Source organism: Cynoglossus semilaevis, chromosome 13, assembly GCF_000523025.1.
Source record: "Cynoglossus semilaevis isolate Cse_v1.0 chromosome 13, Cse_v1.0, whole genome shotgun sequence".
In the NCBI taxonomy this organism is placed as follows: Eukaryota; Metazoa; Chordata; class Actinopteri; order Pleuronectiformes; family Cynoglossidae; genus Cynoglossus; species Cynoglossus semilaevis.
In genome coordinates this window covers 13,517,509-13,534,738 of record NC_024319.1, presented here as the reverse complement: position 1 = coordinate 13,534,738, position 17,230 = coordinate 13,517,509, and the positions used below count along the sequence as shown (strand labels likewise).

The window sequence follows — 17,230 nt, the reverse complement described above, 5'->3', positions numbered from 1 at the left end:
ATCTTCTGGAAGGTCACGGTGACAGTAGCTGACTCTCTGCACAGTGTCCCCCTGCTGGTGTTGAGCTTCCTTCTGTCAGTAGTGGACTGCACTTCTTCTGTTACTTTCCTGCCCTTTATGACAAGGCTACATCCACAGTACCTCACCACATACTTTGTAGGTGAAGGCCTCAGTGGTCTGGTCCCTGGCCTGGTTGCTCTGCTTCAAGGTGTTGGCCAGGTTCACTGTCAGAATCTCCCTGAAGCTGCTACTGTTAACACAACAACTAACACTTCCACTGCTCTTGACAGTGAGAAACTACAAGCCATATACATGCCTGCTAAATTCTCTGCTGAGGTCTTCTTCTTTTTCCTCAGTGCCATGATGGCAGTATCCCTAGGTGCTTTCATTCTACTCAACTGTCTCCCAGCTGTGGTTCGGGAATGTAGAGCTGAACTGCACTTCGGAGGGGATACAAGTATAAAAAGGAGAGATCAAAGTTTGAGTATGCAAAGTCAGAGTCCGGAACAGAAGCCTATGATCAGTGTCCCTCAGTCAAACAGTTGGGAACCTAGAAGCTCTTTTGGGAGTGGTACATACAGTAACACAGAGGTGGTGTTCATCTTTGTGGTGCTGGCCTGGGTCAATGCACTGACCAATGTAGTGTTGCCTTCAGTGCAGTCCTACTCCTGTATGCCTTATGGGAACAAGACCTACCACTTAGCTACAACCATGGCAGCTGTTGCTAATCCTTTGGCCTGTTTCATTGCCATGTTCAAACCGATTAAGTAAGGAAACTTTTGCTAGTTGTGTTTTGTTTGTATAATACCAGAAACAACATGATAATAATACTAAATCTTTTCACTTCCAGGTCTCTCCTGTTCATGGCTTTACTTACCATCTTTGGGACTGGGTTTGGAACCTACATCATGGCCATGGCTGCCCTGAGTCCCTGTCCTCTTCTGGTGCATAGTGCCTCTGGAGCTGTGTTTATTGTAAGAATCGACACTGTATTTTCTGTCTATTATTCAAAATGATATATTTTAGGGCTGTAAAACGATACAATAATTCAAAGCAGATATCACAGGTTAGCTGTGGATTAATCACAATTAATCATGATTTAGTCATTAGGTTGGTCCACTTCCACATCAGTAGACACTGTCCTGTGGCAAATTCTGACAGCCCTAATATTGTTTTTTGAATATTTGAACCACATGTAGAGAACCAGAGGTCAGGTGTAACTGATGTATTATTCAATACTAACTTTTATATTTCTTTGTGCTGCAGATCTGTGCCTGGATCCTTTTTGTCTTGTCCCTGTCCTATGTAAAAGTCATCATTGGTGTGATCTTGCGGAATGAGGGCCACAGTGCCCTCGTGTGGTGTGGGGCTGTAGTGCAGTTGGGTTCCATGTTTGGGGCCATTTCAGTGTTCCCCCTTGTCAGTGTCTATATAATCTTTAAATCAGGTGATGCCTGCAACACTAAGTGCCCACTGTAGACCATATTTATGTATAGAGGTAAATACTGCTGCAAAACAAAAATACACCAGCATGTATTTGAAGTAACAACTTACTGTCATGAGTGTACAGTATGTATTTAAACCCTAACACTGAAATGCACAGTAGTTACATTTTTATGAATTTGTTTGAGGGATGTGTGTATGTAATATGTGTACATCTTTGTGTGCATGAGTGTGAGTATGCATGTATTTATAAACTTGTGTCAGCTCTTAACATAGCGAGTCTGTTACATTATCATTGTGAATACATTTCCTCTTCTCTGATTTGCACTCAGCTGCACAGCACAGTCAATCCTCATGTTAAAGACGGTCACTATTTAACGTGCCGTCTTGTGTCTGTTATTGACAGACTTCTAAATCTCATGTAATTTTGAAATGCATACGATTTTGGCATTAACATGTGTTTAACCAGACCAAATAAAATGTTTCTACTGTGGCATTAAAAATTAAAAGGTGGCAGTGTTTTTCTTTTGAAGCTAATGGAAATATTGACTAAACTAGTAGCAACTACCTGATGATACAGCATATGACCATAACAATAAATATGAGACAGTACAAGATGACACTGAGTACTGTCCATTCTACTAGGCTTGGTATAAAAAAATATGCTAATAATTGGAAGGCAGTGTTATCAACAGGTGGTGCTTTGGCCCAGAGGCAATATCTCTGTCATTGGTGTGGAACCCCAGAGTTCAGGTTCTGGGCAAAAACAAATCCCGGTTAGAGGGGTTGGTGCCTTCCAGTGGACCCACCGTCTTTGTGGTGCTGGCCTGGGTCAATGCACTGACCAATGTAGTGTTGCCTTCAGTGCAGTCCTACTCCTGTATGCCTTATGGGAACAAGACCTACCACTTAGCTACAACCATGGCAGCTGTTGCTAATCCTTTGGCCTGTTTCATTGCCATGTTCAAACCGATTAAGTAAGGAAACTTTTGCTAGTTGTGTTTTGTTTGTATAATACCAGAAACAACATGATAATAATACTAAATCTTTTCACTTCCAGGTCTCTCCTGTTCATGGCTTTACTTACCATCTTTGGGACTGGGTTTGGAACCTACATCATGGCCATGGCTGCCCTGAGTCCCTGTCCTCTTCTGGTGCATAGTGCCTCTGGAGCTGTGTTTATTGTAAGAATCGACACTGTATTTTCTGTCTATTATTCAAAATGATATATTTTAGGGCTGTAAAACGATACAATAATTCAAAGCAGATATCACAGGTTAGCTGTGGATTAATCACAATTAATCATGATTTAGTCATTAGGTTGGTCCACTTCCACATCAGTAGACACTGTCCTGTGGCAAATTCTGACAGCCCTAATATTGTTTTTTGAATATTTGAACCACATGTAGAGAACCAGAGGTCAGGTGTAACTGATGTATTATTCAATACTAACTTTTATATTTCTTTGTGCTGCAGATCTGTGCCTGGATCCTTTTTGTCTTGTCCCTGTCCTATGTAAAAGTCATCATTGGTGTGATCTTGCGGAATGAGGGCCACAGTGCCCTCGTGTGGTGTGGGGCTGTAGTGCAGTTGGGTTCCATGTTTGGGGCCATTTCAGTGTTCCCCCTTGTCAGTGTCTATATAATCTTTAAATCAGGTGATGCCTGCAACACTAAGTGCCCACTGTAGACCATATTTATGTATAGAGGTAAATACTGCTGCAAAACAAAAATACACCAGCATGTATTTGAAGTAACAACTTACTGTCATGAGTGTACAGTATGTATTTAAACCCTAACACTGAAATGCACAGTAGTTACATTTTTATGAATTTGTTTGAGGGATGTGTGTATGTAATATGTGTACATCTTTGTGTGCATGAGTGTGAGTATGCATGTATTTATAAACTTGTGTCAGCTCTTAACATAGCGAGTCTGTTACATTATCATTGTGAATACATTTCCTCTTCTCTGATTTGCACTCAGCTGCACAGCACAGTCAATCCTCATGTTAAAGACGGTCACTATTTAACGTGCCGTCTTGTGTCTGTTATTGACAGACTTCTAAATCTCATGTAATTTTGAAATGCATACGATTTTGGCATTAACATGTGTTTAACCAGACCAAATAAAATGTTTCTACTGTGGCATTAAAAATTAAAAGGTGGCAGTGTTTTTGTTTTGAAGCTAATGGAAATATTGACTAAACTAGTAGCAACTACCTGATGATACAGCATATGACCATAACAATAAATATGAGACAGTACAAGATGACACTGAGTACTGTCCATTCTACTAGGCTTGGTATAAAAAAATATGCTAATAATTGGAAGGCAGTGTTATCAACAGGTGGTGCTTTGGCCCAGAGGCAATATCTCTGTCATTGGTGTGGAACCCCAGAGTTCAGGTTCTGGGCAAAAACAAATCCCGGTTAGAGGGGTTGGTGCCTTCCAGTGGACCCACCGCCCGCTGGAAGGTTCATGAGGGGCTGGTACGGTGCAGTGTGATTTTGGTGGCGGTCCTGGAGAATGCTGCCCCCGCAACCCGGTAACAGATAAGCGGATGAAAATAGATGGATGGATGGATGGATGGATGGATGTTATCCAATGGTAATGGTACTTGCAGTAAGTAGGTGTGGGCTTAGTCCAAACCACAGTAAAGGAAATATGTACAGCTAGTTTTATTTCATTTTTATTGAAAGCTCTTTCAACACAAATGGAATAATGTGTTCTCTGTTACTTAGAAAGTCGTCAGAAATATGTAAAAAATTAAGAATAAAAAATACTTATGAAAAATAAGAAAATTAAACCTGCAAAGTCAACAGGAAGTGAGCAGAATATTTTCACATAGTAGTGCGTTTCCATTTCATTTGCCATGAAACTGATATTTGCATAATGAGTACTTAGGCTTGTCAGGTGTTTTCCGTTAAATTGATCTCATTGTAACAGAACCTGATGTTAAAATACCTCTAAACCTAAAATAAGCTAATGAGGGCAATGCGACCCTGAACTCCAGTAGGAAAACACTGGCTGACCAGTGTGCAGCTGAATTTACTTAAAACCCGCAATGGAGTATCATGTCATGGAATCTACACTGATTTGAGTAGTAGTAAAGAGTTATAAAGTTAAAAAGAAAAATAAAGATTCAACCTTTAATTGAATGTGTTTTTTGGTCTAAACTAATTCAAATGTATGGTGTCATAACATAATCACACAATTTTTTCCCACCTTGTCTAGTCATTCTGGCTCTTACAGGAGTGGGCGCTTAGATTTGCTTTGGACGGCCCTGGCCACAGAGGCGCACGGTAATCGTCAGGTGTTAATTAGGTTTGTACCTGCAGGTGGTGTTTGTCACTGCAGAGAACACGTGTGTTACCCGACCGTCACTTCACTAGACAAACAAAAACATCAATGTTTTTACAACTTTTCAAAAAGGAAAGGGGCGTTTTTTTCTAATCAAATGGATGTCGCGTCTTATTTCTCCCGTGGATTTAAATGGATCTTTCGCAACCTTTAACTTGGAAAAAGCACCAGGCCAGGACTCGCTAACCTGACTCGCCCCAACCGGTTAGTAACTCCAGTCATGTTACTGTGATATTTGGAGTAAACAGTGTATAAACATCAACAGAAACTACAACAAGTCAACAACGACTTCAACTGACCTGAACGCGCATCAGTTGATTTTACACAATTACAACATGGCCATGGGTCACAGTAAAACGCAAATAAACAATTCTCTTTATAAAAGCACTAGAAGTTAAGTTACTTAAAAAAAAGTATTAACTAATTTGAGCAATTATTACAAGTTTGATGCTAAGGTTTTTAGTGTGGTCCCTGGTTTTCTTAAATGTAGTTGAGTGATGAAAACTGTTTTGTATTACGTTATCATGGTTTTTATTTATTTAGTGCTCTACAAGAACATCAACGATCGCATCAGGATTCACATTTCAAACCCAGCGACGTAAGTGTCTCCTCTTGTGTGCTATATGTGTTTTTATAAATTTATTGGGTAGAGTTTTGACACTGACTAAAACAAAATTATTTTTTTATTCCTTACAGGTCTGACAGTTTTAACATTAAGAAGATCTCCAAAAAAGTAGGACAATTTGTTTTTATTCTTAATGGTTGGTCTACCTTCATCTCATTCCTTGCTTGGCCTTTGTGGAATGACCAAAATCTGTTTGTGTTTATTGTGGCCGCCGTGCCTGTCTTCGCCTGCTTGTGCTAATGTGTTGGTGCTTATATTCTCTCATCGCTCTGTGTAATGAATAGCCTTGGAGCTGGATGGAAGATTAGTCACAAAAACTGCAGCCAAGAAGTTGTGTGTTCTGTATTGGATAGAAACTGTCAGTTTAGAGGATGTCGGTTCTGTTCATATTTGGCATCATAGTTACAGAATAATATTTGGCCCAGGTCAAACTTTTTGTTGTTAATCTATGAAGATGACATTTTGGATCAGACTGTGGTATTGTGGTACTATTGTGGAGTCTACTGATTCAGTGCGCTGATCAGTAATCAGGCCTTTGTGGACCTTATAGAAAGAATTTGGGTTGAAGTGTTTGTGTGTTGTTTGTTTAAACTGCATTGACTCTGCCTTGTTTGAGACGATGGATTAATTTGGTGATTGAAGGTCTTGAAGCTTGAATGTGATACGCACTTGTTGGCTTTTGAAGCAGTTTTGACGGAAAGTTATGTTGGAAAAGATGAGTTCTGAAAGGTTTGGGAAAGCTTTGCCCTTTTACAACAATCTTTTTGTCCTTTTCATTTTCACTTGTTTCAAAAACTGTCTTGTGAACCTTTACACTGGCAATGGAATGTTACTGATAACATTATTTAAGACTGATTTCATATGTATATGTTTTACCACAAATCCTATGCAACTGTTTGAAACAAAGCGTCTCATGCCATTTTTATGCAAGTCATTTCAAGTGCTTCAAAACGACCTGTATAAATGAACGTCATTTCTTATAGATTAATTGTGTGAGGAACTCGTAGCAGTGCAATATTATGAAACTCACCAACTCCTTGATATATTTTTTAAAGTTCTTCCAAACGTCCAGTAGATGTCACTGTATGATCGCCAGATTGTTTAAAGCCTCTCAGCACATGAACACTGGATTAAAAATAATTTATCGTGATCTTGAATGACAACGGTACGAGCTGCGTTTCTTGACGGTCTAAGAATGAAAGAATGAACACCGAATTGGATTAAACCATTGAGCATGATTATAACCGTTGCTTATTTAGAGTATTTTTTTTTCTTTTCCTGTCACCTTGTATTGTTGAAACCCTGTGAGAAGTAGCAAAGTGATGATGCATCTCCCTGGGGTGTCCAGGTCCAGGTCCTCATCACATCTGCATCATATCCTCCTAACACTAAATCTTAGACAACTCGAAGCGTGTGTGTGCACGTGTGTGTGTGTGCTTCCTCCTGTGTATGGGAAGACACTGAAGAATGAGGAACCCATGGCTAGTCAGTGTCTGATTCAGGTCCCACAGGTTGTTGTTTTTTTCCCCCCCCAAACATCTGGGGTCATCAGCATGAGTTCTCACACCAAAACTCTACTCCTTACTTTTTCCTGTAGATTCTATGACTAATGATGAGCTGCGTCCACTCCTTGCACATCTGTTTACACTATTTTAGCCATTGCTTAATTTCTGACAATTGACATGGTCAACTTTTAAAAATTGGTCAATTTTGTATTTCACTGAGCACTGAGGCTCAGAGAGAATGCACAGATGGACTCCTTACACAATGGCTAAATGAACAAGTGGTGTAATTTGAGAAAGTAGGAGTGCATTCTTCCTTATCATTCTGTTTACCTCAACCTTTTCTCATCTTAGTTTTATTTTCTATCATCCTTTAACCACAGTCACTGTCTTTCTTGAGTCAAGCAGATGGCAGACTTTGTGACCGTAATTTCAATTTAAAACACATGAAGGGAAATCCTAGCCTGTGCTGCTCTTTAATGGGCCGCCATGGGATTGGAGTATGCAGAGAATGATTGAATTTTGCGAGAAGGCCAGGAACGATCAGGTCTCGCCTGCCGTTATGCAATCGACCATTCCCCTCTCGCATCGCTACGTCTGGTAAAACGTACAGGAGGAGGGGTGAGGCCTGGAAATCTCAGTGTCTAGTCCTAGAGAGATCTTTTTTTTCTCCCTGAAAGACTCAAGACTTCATAAAAGAGAAACTTGGATATCATATGTATTGCATAAAAAGCAGCACACTGACATTTGTTCCGACACATCAAACACAGACATGTTGAAATCGGCGGTTTTCAGTGTTTGTTAATGAGCCTTTTTACACTGGTGCCACACGGCATCTTATATTTCCTCACAGATGGTGACATATGGATCCTATACAGAGCCTGTTATATCACTTTATGTATATGATTGTGTCATGTCTATTGTCTCCCTGGGCTCTCTCCAGCTGCTTAGCCAACTTTTACAATGTCAAGATAAAAACCTGGCTCAAGGCACTAAAAATTACCACTTTGTCCAAACTTTTTTTTTTTTTTAACACCGTCTGAGACGTATTACCCCACCGTGCCCCAATCTCTCAATGAAGCAACAGAGACTACCTTTCCCGTTAAGTCCATTATATTCAAATGGGCCCTTCTCTTTTTCTTTTTTCTTCCTCACAAGACATAAAGTAATCAAAAGTTAAAAGCAAACACTCAAGGAGGCACTTAGCAAAAAAGAAAAGCTTTTATGATAAAACATTCATATACAGAGCAGGAGACAGGTAATCTTTGAGGATCATAGGGTTGTCTTGTGGTCAGTTTCAGTATAGTATGGCTTGGGGAGCCTTGGAGATGAACGCTCCTAATAACCTCCCCGCCCACCCATCATGCAACAGACCATCCAGGCAGAACAACTAATACCTGAGTGTATTTCTTCAGTGGTGTGAAGTAGGCCTTAAAGAGCTGTTGGAAGCTTGCAGTAAAGTAACGGTTCATTACCTTGACAGACTGATGACAGCTTAGGCTGGCAGAGATGAGCGTGCTCACTGAGGTGAAGACGGAATAACATGCTGTTTGTGGTTCTGTGCAATAGGCGCAGGATTATTTTTTAATCAATATATATATTAAGAGGTTTATAAATTGTGGTCAAACTATGGTTTTAGAGGCAACAGTAGGATCATTTTCCAGTGGCTATTTAAAGGTAGCATACAACGTAGTATACAAAAATAAACACAAATAACCTTTAAAATATTTTTTGAGGTCAATATGGTGGTTAGCTTGTCTTCAGTGACTTTGCCCTCTTGACTTTGCCCTCTGTTGCTATTTTCTATTTTTTTTTTTTTTTTTTTTTTTTTTTTTTTTTTTTTTTTTTGTGGAGGTGCAAAAATAGGCCCATGATGTTGGCAGTGATGTATCCTTTCAGGATTCAATTATAACAACAATAATTACATCAGTGTCAAAACCTTTATAGAGTAATATGCATTTTTTGAGGATGGTTTATATTATCTGGACTGTATCATGGATGGTAGTTTAATGATATGATCAGTTATGATGCAGTTTGTTTGAAACACTAATTCCTACAAATGTTCTAATTTCATTGCAAATTAATTCAAAATGAGTTTATTTTCCCATTTCCATTTCTTATTGGGTGCAGTTTTTGAGGTACCAATGACAGTATTTGTAGTATAGCAAATTGTTTATCTCATTGATATATTTACATGTAAAACTGTGATCAAGGCTCAACTATAGACAACTCTTTTTAGAAAATCTTGGGATCATTAATGGATTTTGTTTTTTTGTTTTTTTACCCTAAAATCCGTATTTACTGCCACAGTCAGATTGTCAGCCTTGTAACCATAAATGTAAAACATAATGTCCTTAGTTAAGAAATGTGGAGCAACCAGCGACCTTAAACTCAAACTCCATGTCGGGAAGTCACTTTGCATAGTTTGCACGTGGGGTCAGTTTAAGGTCATCCATTAGTGGCCTGATTTTGAGTCCTACTCCTTTAAGAGGAGTGATTGGCCAGCAAAGACAAAGAATCATTACCTTTGCCCGCCCCCTCCCTGCCAGCAGTCAATAATGAGGCATCATTAAAATGAATAGATGGACATTCCCCTTTTCTCCGGATCCTTATTGCAAAATCAGTGTCAGGGGAAATGAAGATTGAGCTTGGAGAAGGCGTCTAAAAGCCTCACAGTGATTGTCGTGAACTCATCTTCTGTACCAGTCTCCTTTATCTACTGTAAGAGTCTGCACCTGCCTGAACTCTTGACTAGCAAGGGCTTTTACTGTAGCCCATTAAGAGCATCCCTAATGTGTGCTACAGTGTACTTCAACATAAACATTCTGCATATGTACCAAATCATTTACTGCAAACAGTGGAAGAATGATTGCTGTAGATGTTTTTGAGTTTTTTGTTTTTTTTTCTCGAGAGACAAATGACTTTAAGGCAGCACTAAAGGCTGCATAGAATCACTCTCACTCTGAGGTTGAGAAGTAGGTGAAGTCGTGTGCTGTGATCGTATAAACACATACTTAAAGAAAACTCTCACTTTTCACATTTATTAAGCTCAAACATCTGTCCAACCACTAAATTTTATAAAAACCTTGCACAACATTTCACGCATCACAAAAGAGGGTGAATAAAATTGAATGTTTGCAGATGGAGAATAAAAGCCGGCACACGATTTTCCAGGCCCCATCTGTTTGCTTTTCGGAGCGTCTCTTAAAGTGTCTTTTAAAAAGGTGATTTGTCTTTGTGTGCCGGCAGAGATGCGGCCGTGTCAGCGGCCTGGCTGGTCATTATTTGCCTCTTTCTGTAACATGTGAAACTGTCCCATGAAAGGATCTGTTTACACCTGTGGAGGCGGACAGCTGCACCTTCAACAGATGAAAAACACACGTGAACACATGCTCAAATACACAAATACACACACACACACACACACACACACGTACACTTCCTATCTTCTTCCTTTATCACTGATGAAGGGCTCTCTTGAGCTCATCTGACATATATTACAAAGAATAAATAAAAATCTAAGTTAACCTCAAGGGACCAAAAGAGATGAAATGTAGGTCTGGCCTGTGAGATGCAGCTATCAGAGCTCCCTCAGTGTGCGCATGCAGTCACCTTTAAAAGCCACCCCCATGGTTTTCTCTGCATGCTCTTCTTAACAGAGGTATATCAAGGATTTACTGCCGGCAGATGGACACGAAAGTCAAACGTAGGAGCTCCAAGGCTCTGCCTATGCATTCTCTTTATAAAAGGCCAATTCCAGTGCTCTGTGGGAATAGAACTGCAGAGGAGCCAAGAACAGTGAGATGCCATAAATTCACGCAATTAGACTTTGAAGTTATGCCCTCCGCCAGGTGTGTCTTTGTGGTAAACGTGGCACAGTCTGCGAACCTTAGACCTGCAAGGACACAGTGCGTTGTTGTCTCTGCTTTTGCCATCAAAGAGTCGTCATCTGTTAGTTTCAGTCCAGCGTCAGTGAGATCATCAGTGGATCCATCACCAGTGGATCATTTCTTTGCTGAAACACAGTGAAACGAAACATTTGCATAATCATTGAGATCCAGGAAGGAATTACACACACACACACACACACAAAGTTCCAGACACTTGGAGAAGAAACAAATCTTGTAGATAACAAATCATTTTCATACGTTATCAGCAGCGAAAGCCTATGAGGACTGTCAGGCTACCAACACTCAGGGCCAAAAAAGAAAAGCCAGTATGATGGTTTTTCCTGAATTGCTTTTGCGTTTTAGATAAGACTTGCAATAAAACTTTTTTTTTGTTTTGTTTTCTCCTCAGGCACAATGAAATACAGTCGCTGCTGCCGAACCTTTACTCTGACCATCAGTCTTAAAATGAAAACCCAGTACACAGGATCCATCTGATCCATTTATTCTCTGTTAGCATCACATTAATCATGTGAATGTATACCTGAACACAAACCCTCACTGCCATGTTTGAATTTTCAACTATGGGATCGCTGCTCAAGCTTTTAAATACTTATTTTCTGTCTTGTTTACTTATGAGAAAATCAATACCACTCTCAATGTGGCTCCATTAAATATTTGTCTAAAAGAGACTTGGCGCAGAATACAGGAAGGAACATCTGGCCCAGCCATAGGATATAATATTATTACTTGTGCAATTATTACGATTTTTTAAAAAATACTACATGATATGAAATGGCTTTAAATACTTTTTTCTTTACAAATGTATATTATCTTTACAGCTTTTATATTATTTGACTTATGATATAAAAAACTAAACTTGAACAGTTCATGGTAAAAAAACCATTTTAATCTAGTGTTTTTGCTGCAAAATAATATATTTTAAATAACCATTTTTTATTTCAATACTAAATGTTGATACATTGTCAGGTTATGAGTCTATAACCTGATAAGCACTTCTGTATATGTTCATAAAGCAAACACCTAATGTAATTAGCAGGAGACAATGTTTATTGAAAAGATGAATAGAATTCAACTATAATTTCACTTTCCTTAAAGTAAATTGTGTGTACGTAAATTTGGAGTCAGACCTGAATATGACCGTGTTGTAATGAGTCTTTGCCCAATGGCCGCCGGAATCGGTTCCATACTCTTTACAGGACGTTACAGGACAGGACTAAGCGATAGCTGATAAATGAATGAGCGTAGCATGTTACCTAAATTTGGTCGTCCTGAAAGTAACAGTTTTACCCTGTCTTTGTTTTTGTCCTTTTCTGTTGGTAATTGTACAAAACCCACTGAGCTATTGTTTAGAAAGAAATCATGGAATTAGCGTCCCAATCCAAAGTAAAGGTCTCAAAATGTCATTGTAATCATAAGCTGTGTTTTGGTTTACATTCTATCTTTAATCAGCGTCCCTCGACGGTTTGGCTGTGACCTGGTGTCATCTGTCCATTGTTTTCAAGGGCACTGCCCCAGTCTGATAAAGACTAGAGCAAGGTGAACAGATTGCCAGGAAAAAAAAGGGGCGTGACTGCATCTGTAAATAGTGATTCTATTTTGGTCGAACCACAGTCACCGCCTAGGCCTGCCTTCTGTCACCATGGGGATGGGCACTTCATAACTTTGCTGGATGGAAAAAGTCTGGAGGACTGGCAGGTGGTACACAGGAGTGTGGCAGGGCTCCCATGGAGGAAAGCCGTTTCAGTCTTAACTACCCACCACTGACAATACTCACCGGAAAACGCACAGGCCTCTGCTTGCACTTGGCATATCAGCAGCTTGTTGCACGTTTCCTGGTAAACTGCAGCATAGCTTTGTTTTTCTTCAGTTTGAAACAAATGTGGACAATCACACACCAGCTGATGACAGATTCACTGAGGAACCCTATTTTAAATTTTTAAAATGCTCCAACAGCAAATAGATAACCTGTAAAACTCAGTATACCTGTACCTTAAACTGTACAGTCAGTTCAATTAAAAGATAAATGATAAGAAAACAGTACACAAACACTGTCTTTTACTGTGCTGCAACTCTATGTTTCAGCTTAGGGCTAACCTATAAAAGTAGGTTAGAAATGACAGGTTGGGAAATAACATGTAGGGTTTTAGCTATTTACGTTCAGCGACGGTGAGCTGTCGTTCCTAATGTTTGAATTGGAGCAGATGCCCAATACTGCCTATCTGTTACAGTAACTGTACTCTACAGTAAATATAAGCATCTGTAAGTGTTATCAACAAACAATACCTGATGAGGTTTATACCAAGGAATTTCAAACTACTGGCATGAGGCCCACTTGTGGCTCATAAATCTTTGAACAGGGACTAGATTTCAAGAATATTAAAATTCTGCCCTTTTTTTTTGCTATTAAAACAGAAAGGTATGTAATAGCTTTTGCACTGCAGTACTATATAGTTTTTAAAATAAACAAAAGATATTTTTCTAAAATATCTGTTTTTAGCCCTCTACTCAAGTCTATGGTTTAAACAATTGACCATTTCTGCTGAAGTCAGCCTCATTTTGGTGCACTGCACAGAAATGCATTGGTAAAAGAATAAAATAATGTTGTGATGTCAGGCAGTGTCAGTGTTTATATACTCTAATTAGCATGGTTTATCAGTAGCCTCGTGCCTCTCTGTTCTCCCGCTATGCACATGATTGTAGTCAGTACAAATGAAATTACTGCAGTCTGTTGAAGTATGTTCACCATAATATCATTTATTTATTTGCTTAGAACACATTAAATGCACTTAAAACACTTTTTTTTCCATAAATATCTCATGTTTAAGAGAAACGTGTCACCTTTGTGCCTACACCGAAAAGCATCATAACATTTGCAATAACTTTGTAGCCAAGAAAAAGAGTAAGGCACAAAATGAGAAATTTAATTAAACAAGTTTTATCATGCTATTACAATTCCAAAATGTATTAGTAAGCTATATGGAAAGCAAGTGACAGCTAAAACATCTCCAGAATCTGTTTGGTGTGCATGCTCCAAAAGTCTAAAAGGACGGCAGCTGTGTGACTGGGGTACATTAAGACGCGATAGTTTAAATCAATGGTCAATATTTGGTCTGGAGGCAGGAACACCCGCTGCTTCTACATTAAAGTGCGTAATGTTTTTATTTCTTTTTGTGTGGAGGAGCCATTCTAAACCTCAGTCACCGACAGAAAAAGGAAAGGTTTGACAATAATTTCACCAAAGACAAAATCCTTTGGTCTCATCGCATCAATTATTGCCATCTGTAAATAACAGTCCTGCTAACTCCTCGCTGGAATTATCGGGATATCGAGAAAAAAAAGAAGAGACTGCGCCTATAAACATGCAAACCTGCAGTGCAAGACAATCAATATACATTGTCCCGTAGTATCATAATTAGAGTTTATCAGGTAAAATGATTGTTTTCTAACTTTTCTAACTTGTGGATTTGGGGGGAGGGGAGTGGGGCTGCTACCTGCTTTCATAAGCCCCTGCAACCAGGAGCTGTTGTCATAGGATATGTATTATATACATCTCTGATTGTCTCTGCATCTTGTCATCTTGGTGACAGACTGGAAGACCCAGACGGGATGATTTTAAAAATAGGCACCAAGGTGAAATAAAAGACGACAAAAAAACCCACAACAATAACAAGTACAATAACAAAACAACAACACATAGGAAGCTCAACAGCAAACTGCGTGATAAAAGCATAAGGCATACATATTATTGGTCAAATACATGTTTATACAAGGTAACATCATACAATAACCATGAGCATAAATGAAAAACAATACAACAAAAATACAAGAAAAACAAATCTGCAATTCACATACTCCCTATATTCTCTATCCTTTTATGCTGTTTCCCTGTAAACAAATCCTTTAAATATTGGAAAAATGTCTTATAAAATCCTCGACTTTGGGTTTCCAACCATTTGCATTTGCGTGATGGCTCTGTTTTGTCGTCTGCTGTTTACCATCACTGTCATAAGGCACCGATTCGACTGTTGTGGACTGACCGCACAGACAGAATAACCAAACTGACGAAGAGTGACGCCAATTGTCTCATTAGTTTGTCCATGCATTTACAGTACAAACAGATCACTGTCACAATGGAGATTGTCATTTGTCAATGCTACAAGAGTCACAAAAGCCCACCGAGCTGTTTGGTCCAAAAAAAAACAAAAACATTTATTTGTGAATTAAGGCAAGTGTAGTCATACATTGCCCCCGATATGACTTTTCCTTTTTTCTGTAAACATACTGTAACATTCAATTGTTTCATTCTGTCAAAGCGGTGTTGAAGCCTGTGATTGTCACTGTGAATCAGCAGCATGTCTTTCAGTGAGAAACACGCTGACGGTGCGTTTGGAGGTCCTGTTCAAATATGCATTCTTCATTTTCATCTTCTCTCTGTCCTCTTACTTATGTAGATTTTGTGAGGTGGTCGCTGCTGATGCTGTGGAGGAACATCTATGCATGAGTATGTACAGAGATGCTGGAGAGGTCATTTCTGATGATCTCGTTGACTGTGGAAAGAAAAGAGAACATTGATCAAGTTCAGGTCTGATGCAGAAGAGCAGCTGCATGTTAAAATGTGGGAACCAGATGATAAATTATATTTAAATCCACCTTCAATTCTTTATCGTTTTACTTTTAATTTAATTATGTTTTTTGTAATTTTCTCCAGTTATGTTACATTTTGGATATTTACTTATAAACATAACATCAACTTATCACAGGAAATTGGGGGTTAACTAATACTACTACTATCTGCCACAGTAGAATCAGGTGATGAATTATTCTGTTGTCCAGAAGACAAGCAAGGTTATTTACCTACTCCAAAACCTTAAAATGTTGAACAAACAGTATGAACAGTATGTTAAGAAGAATGCCAGTTTGATAATGACACATCTGGCAAGGCTCCACTACATGCTTGGCTCATAGAATGAAAAATACTGTGGATCCGTCATCGCAAACCAAACATATCAGTGTCATTATCCCGCCTTTAAAACTCATATCAGTCCCGTACACCCATATCTGTTTTTCACTTGTCATCTTCTCCTTCCTGCTCTAGTTCCTGTGCCCTCGCCTTTCCCACACTCTCAGGCAGACACTGATCGTTCTCCTGCCTTTATCTGCTCTTGTGTTTTTTGGCAAAACAGAGGGAAGTGACTGTGAAGACGACTGGGAGCCTCAGGCTCTGTAACCCAGCGCAAACAAGAAGCTCCTTAGTCACAGAGCTTGTCACGATAAAGCTCAGTGATGTAGACAGAGGGTAAAAGACTGGCTAACGCAGAGCTTGCATTGAGGAGCCGAAACAGGAAGTCCACCCACTCTGGGGTTTGAAATAGGCTAACAGGTGGCATCAGGAGATACTGCTTAGTGAACAGTAAACCATCTGAAATATTTAAAAACAAACAAAAAAAGAACTGAGTCCTTTTATGTCCTCTTTTTTGATAGATAATGAAAGTATCATGACAGTGACTTAATTGTGCTGCTGACAAAGATAATTAATTACATTACATGTCGTTAGAAGAATCTATCTATAGTCTATAAAAGTCTATAAAAAATCAACGCTCATTAAATATGTCGGTAATTTACTCAAAGCTTATTTAACTGGTTTGTTTAACAAATGCGGATTATTAAGATGCTACAAAGCACCTTAATTCATAAATATAACCTGCAGCGTATATTGGACTTTTAAACTGACATATGCGACTGTCTTGACAATGTCTTTATCTGAGCACTCCATAGATCAATGCCAGGTTGAGTGCTTGTTTGTGTTTAAGTTAAACATGTCTGGTAGATCTAAAAGAAGTGAATCAGACAACAGTGACTAGTAGGAGGTTTACAGTAAGTCTTTTTGTATAGCAGTAGCTAAGACTAGTAGGAGGTTTACAGTAAGTCTTGTATAGCAGTAGCTAGTATGTTATTAATTCTACTGGCAAAACAGCAACAATCTCAGCAAGAAGCAAACAATTCTAATCTGAGTAAGGACAGAAGCAAAGATTTGCCTCGGTCTTTTTACTTGCCAGCCTGAATAAATGTTCCTTTTCTTTTCCCTTTACTTTTTTTCATTTTTCCTCACGCACCAGCTTCTCTGGTACCAGTCTGTGTGGATTTGCATTAGCACCAACAATGTCAACTGACTGAAGCCCAGAATAGAGTCAAAAACAGTTTCCCCTTTCAAGGTAGGAGGCGCACACCTGCAATAGCATACCCTACTTTCCCCACACTCAAGCACGCACACACAGACACATGTTGGTTGGGAGTAACCTCCCTTTATGGGAGGAACTCCCTTTGGAAAAATTCAGCCTATGCCAGTACTGCTGGCTCTTTTTCAACTTTACCTTGGGCTAAACAAGGA

At 39.2% G+C, this 17,230-nt stretch overlaps 2 protein-coding genes and 1 long non-coding RNA gene across 4 annotated transcripts in view; 2 read left to right on the top strand and 1 right to left on the bottom strand.

Moving 5' to 3' along the window:
• Positions 1 to 3,605, top strand: part of LOC103388677 (riboflavin transporter 2-like) — a 5,556-nt gene extending 1,951 nt beyond the window's left edge. The window contains exons 2-5 of one of the 2 annotated variants that reach the window (XM_025061866.1): positions 1 to 609; positions 2,263 to 2,420; positions 2,504 to 2,627; positions 2,920 to 3,605. The exon at positions 1 to 609 is cut by the window's left edge and continues 302 nt beyond it. In XM_025061866.1, the coding sequence (XP_024917634.1) occupies positions 1 to 609; positions 2,263 to 2,420; positions 2,504 to 2,627; positions 2,920 to 3,132 (1,104 nt within the window). In that variant the 3' untranslated portion in view covers positions 3,133 to 3,605. Of the gene's footprint in view, positions 768 to 850; positions 975 to 1,266; positions 1,953 to 2,262; positions 2,421 to 2,503; positions 2,628 to 2,919 lie in introns of those variants that run through there. The other variant, XM_025061865.1, reaches the window with a different exon arrangement.
• A 1,105-nt stretch (positions 3,606 to 4,710) lies between these two features.
• Positions 4,711 to 15,425, top strand: LOC112487958 (uncharacterized). The gene is made up of 4 exons (XR_003051559.1): positions 4,711 to 5,008; positions 5,348 to 5,402; positions 5,501 to 5,537; positions 15,294 to 15,425. It is a non-coding gene; the product is annotated as an uncharacterized LOC112487958 (long non-coding RNA).
• The window catches only part of LOC103388659 (nuclear factor of activated T-cells, cytoplasmic 1-like), a 50,816-nt gene continuing 48,842 nt past the window's right edge, over positions 15,257 to 17,230 (bottom strand). Inside the window, exon 10 of the mRNA XM_008323745.3 lies at positions 15,257 to 15,389. Coding sequence (XP_008321967.1) covers positions 15,334 to 15,389 — 56 coding nt within the window. The 3' untranslated portion in view covers positions 15,257 to 15,333. The remainder of the gene's footprint in view (positions 15,390 to 17,230) is intronic.